The sequence below is a fragment of the Suncus etruscus genome, chromosome 2 (assembly GCF_024139225.1).
Source record: "Suncus etruscus isolate mSunEtr1 chromosome 2, mSunEtr1.pri.cur, whole genome shotgun sequence".
Lineage (NCBI taxonomy): Eukaryota > Metazoa > Chordata > Mammalia > Eulipotyphla > Soricidae > Suncus > Suncus etruscus.
The window spans coordinates 20,172,484-20,175,690 of NC_064849.1; the positions used below are offsets into that span (position 1 = coordinate 20,172,484).

Here is a 3,207-nt window from a genome sequence, read left to right on the forward strand (position 1 = left end):
CATTTGATTCCATTTTCTTGGTCCCTTTAGTGACCTTGGACATATAGTCTTTCTGGCTCTGGCCTCACTGGTTTTTGGAAGGTCAAGAAAGGATCAGAAAGTTTCTTTCTGGGACTAGAGCAATAGTGCAATGAGTAGGGCATTTGCCTTGCACGCAGTGGCCTGGGTTTGATGCCTGGCATCCCATATGGTTCCCTGAGCCTACCAGGAGCAATTTCTGAGCATAGAGCTAGAAGTAATCCCTGAGTGCCGCCAGGTGTGGACAAGAAAAAAGAAAAAGAAAGTTTCTTTCTTTTGGCTCTTTGAATCTCTATGAACACAGACTTTTCTGTTCATGCTATCTTTGTGGTTCTTGGTTTTCTCCTGTTCCTGCAGCTAAAGGTACTTCTCAGAGCATATTCACTCTTCCTCTTTAGTGTGGCAAGACTTTTCAGTTAGAAAAACACACGGGTTAAGGTTTAGGTTAGCTTCTCATCAGTTTTGTAAAGTCTCTCGTAGTTTCCAAGTAAGTGTGGTTGTTTTTTGAAATGTCTATGATTATTTTGTCAGCCAGTATCTGATTTTTAATCTGACATAATACATTTTTCCCCAATCTCTTTTAGAGGTAAACCCCTATGAAAAGTTTAACACAGAAATATCTTCAGAAAACCAGCATCTCAATATTTGTGAGAAGTAACACATTATATTTTATAGATGCTAAATGGCTATTTCTGTCTCTCTGTATGTGTGTGCGTGTTTATGTGTGTGTGTGTGTGTCTGTCTGTCACTCCGCCTCTGTCTCTCTGACCTTGTCTCTGTCTCTCTCATTTAGTGTCAGGAATTAATTTCAGGCATGCAACACTTAAGTGCTTCCCCTGAGCCATATACCCGACATATTTCTCTTATTACCATTAATGGCCACTGAAGGCTTGGGCACAGCCCTCTATATAATTCCACATAAACATCCTAAACTTTCCTTCCCAGTGATCCAAAGGGGGTGGGGGCTATAGCGAGGAAATCCAGTGGTAGAATGACACATCCTTTAGAAATACATAAACAGTAAGCCATGGGAATGCTTAGTGCGAATGAATCTGATTCCCAAATCCTTAGACACTTCAGGAAGTCCTAAGGTGGCCACATGATGAAGTACCGTTAGAAAGAAGATGGAAAAGTGGAGCAATAATGCAGAAAGTCGCCTATTTGCCTTACAGGCTGCTGACCTGGATTCAAACCCTGGCATTCCATATAGACCCTCAAGCCCTGCCAGAAGTGATTTCTGAGCGGAGGCAGAAGTAAGCCCTCAGCACTGCCAAGTGTGGCCCCAAAATAACAACAAAAATTGTTTATTGTAAACTGGTGGGAACACATCCCAAGCAGCATTGCCTCATAAGTAAAGAGTCCAGGCACAGATCTGGGTGTGCTTTTCACATGCAAAGAAAGATGTAAATACATACATGCGAGTGTTTATCTGTATGTATCTTCAGATATACTGAAGGTGCAGTGAAGGCTGTGTATGTTTGGGCATAGAGAGTTTGGGGTGCACACACAAAGAATCCCAGTGATTCCTAGAGTGGTTTGAGATCCCTTTCTGTTCTGGCCTCTCCTCATTTGTGCAGTGAGCATGAGTGCTGTAGGATAGAGGGGCAATGAGGGGTCTTTTATTTTTGTTTGAGGACCACACCGAGCACTTCTCAGGGCTAACTCCTGGCTCTACACTCAGGGAGCTCTCCTGTTGGTGCTCAAAGAAACTTATGGGGTACCTGGAATTGAACTTAGGTTGGTCCTGTGCAAGGCAACCTCTTTCTCCTCTGCACTTTCTCCAGCCATGTGGGGATCCTTGATCAAGTCCTTGGGTTCTCCTTTAATTCCAGGGCAAGTAACCCTCATAATTCCTGTTGTTACCATTGTAGGGGAGAACATGAGCCAGCTGGGGCAGGACGTGGAGTGGTGCTCCTTCGACGAAGTGGACAAGATCACCAACACGTTGCAGATGGTTGTCCATATCCCCACTTTTTTCCTGGGCCTCCTCCTCAACCTGCTGGCCATCCGGCGTTTTGGCGCCTTCCTGAAGACAGGGTGGTCGGGCCACATGGCCACAGCCACCTACATGATCAACCTGGCTGTCTTTGACCTGCTGCTGGTGCTGTCACTGCCCTTCAAGATTGTGCTCTCCTACAAGAAATGGCCCTTTTCGGATCTGTGCACGCTGGTGGAGAGTCTCTACTTCGTCAGCATGTACGGCAGCATCTTCACCATCTGCTTCATCAGCGTTGATCGCTTCCTGGCCATCCAGTTCCCGCTCCTGGCCAGGTCCCTGCGCTCTGCCCGGATGACACTGGGGGTTTGCTGCGGTATCTGGGTGCTGGTGTGGGTGGGCAGCATCCCCGTGTACAGCTTCCACAGAGAGAATGAAGAGTTCCGCTGTTTCCACAATCTGTCCAACAGCACCTGGACGGCCAGTGTGGTCCTCCCTCTCGAGCTGTTTGGCTTTCTCCTTCCCCTGGGTGTGATGACCTTCTGCTCCTTCAAGATCATCCTTGTCCTGATCAGCCGCCTGGACCGCATCCAGAACTGGGCTCAGCAGCGAGCCTGCATCTGGACCGTGGTGACCAGTCTGGCTATCTTTGTGGTCTCCTTCCTGCCAGTGCACTTGGGCTTGTTCCTGCAGTTCCTGGTACACAGTGGCGTGATTGTGGAGTGCAAAGTGAGGCAGAACATCAGCCTGTTTCTGCAGCTGTCCCAGTGCTTCTCAAACATCAACTGCTGCCTGGATGTTTTCTGCTACTATTTTGTCATCAGAGAGTTCCGCATGGGTCTCGTGGCCCACCAGCCTTCCCAGGTCCGGCTGGTCCTCCAGGACACTGCGATCAGCCCCCAGGCCTGAAGTCCCAGCAGCAAAGTGTCCAGGGCTGCATTTGTTCCCTTTAAACGCCCATCAAGTGCTTTCTTTGCTTACCGTGACTCAAAGACTCCCAACAGTGCTCAAACAGTTTAGACCAATCCCCATCTCCAGTTTTGGGGAAATCTCTGAAGAACTTCAGCAGCAGGGAAAGTCTTGTCCAAAGGGCTTTTCTCTTCAAGATACCTCTTGAGGAGCCAGAACGATAATACAATGGAGAGGGTGCTTGACTGCCATCCCCAACCTCTCATATGGTCCCTCTTGAGCAACACCAGGAGACATTTCTGAGGGCAAAGCCTGAAATGATCCCTGACACCTGCTGGATGTGG

General features: G+C 48.1%; 1 protein-coding gene across 1 annotated transcript; it reads left to right on the top strand.

Annotated features, from left to right (window-relative positions):
* Positions 1-1,897: 1,897 nt before the first annotated feature.
* GPR55 (G protein-coupled receptor 55) lies at positions 1,898-2,863 on the top strand. Its single transcript, XM_049768912.1, has one exon. It carries the CDS (start codon positions 1,898-1,900, stop codon positions 2,861-2,863), a length of 966 nt encoding a protein of 321 aa, XP_049624869.1.
* Positions 2,864-3,207: the final 344 nt, after the last annotated feature.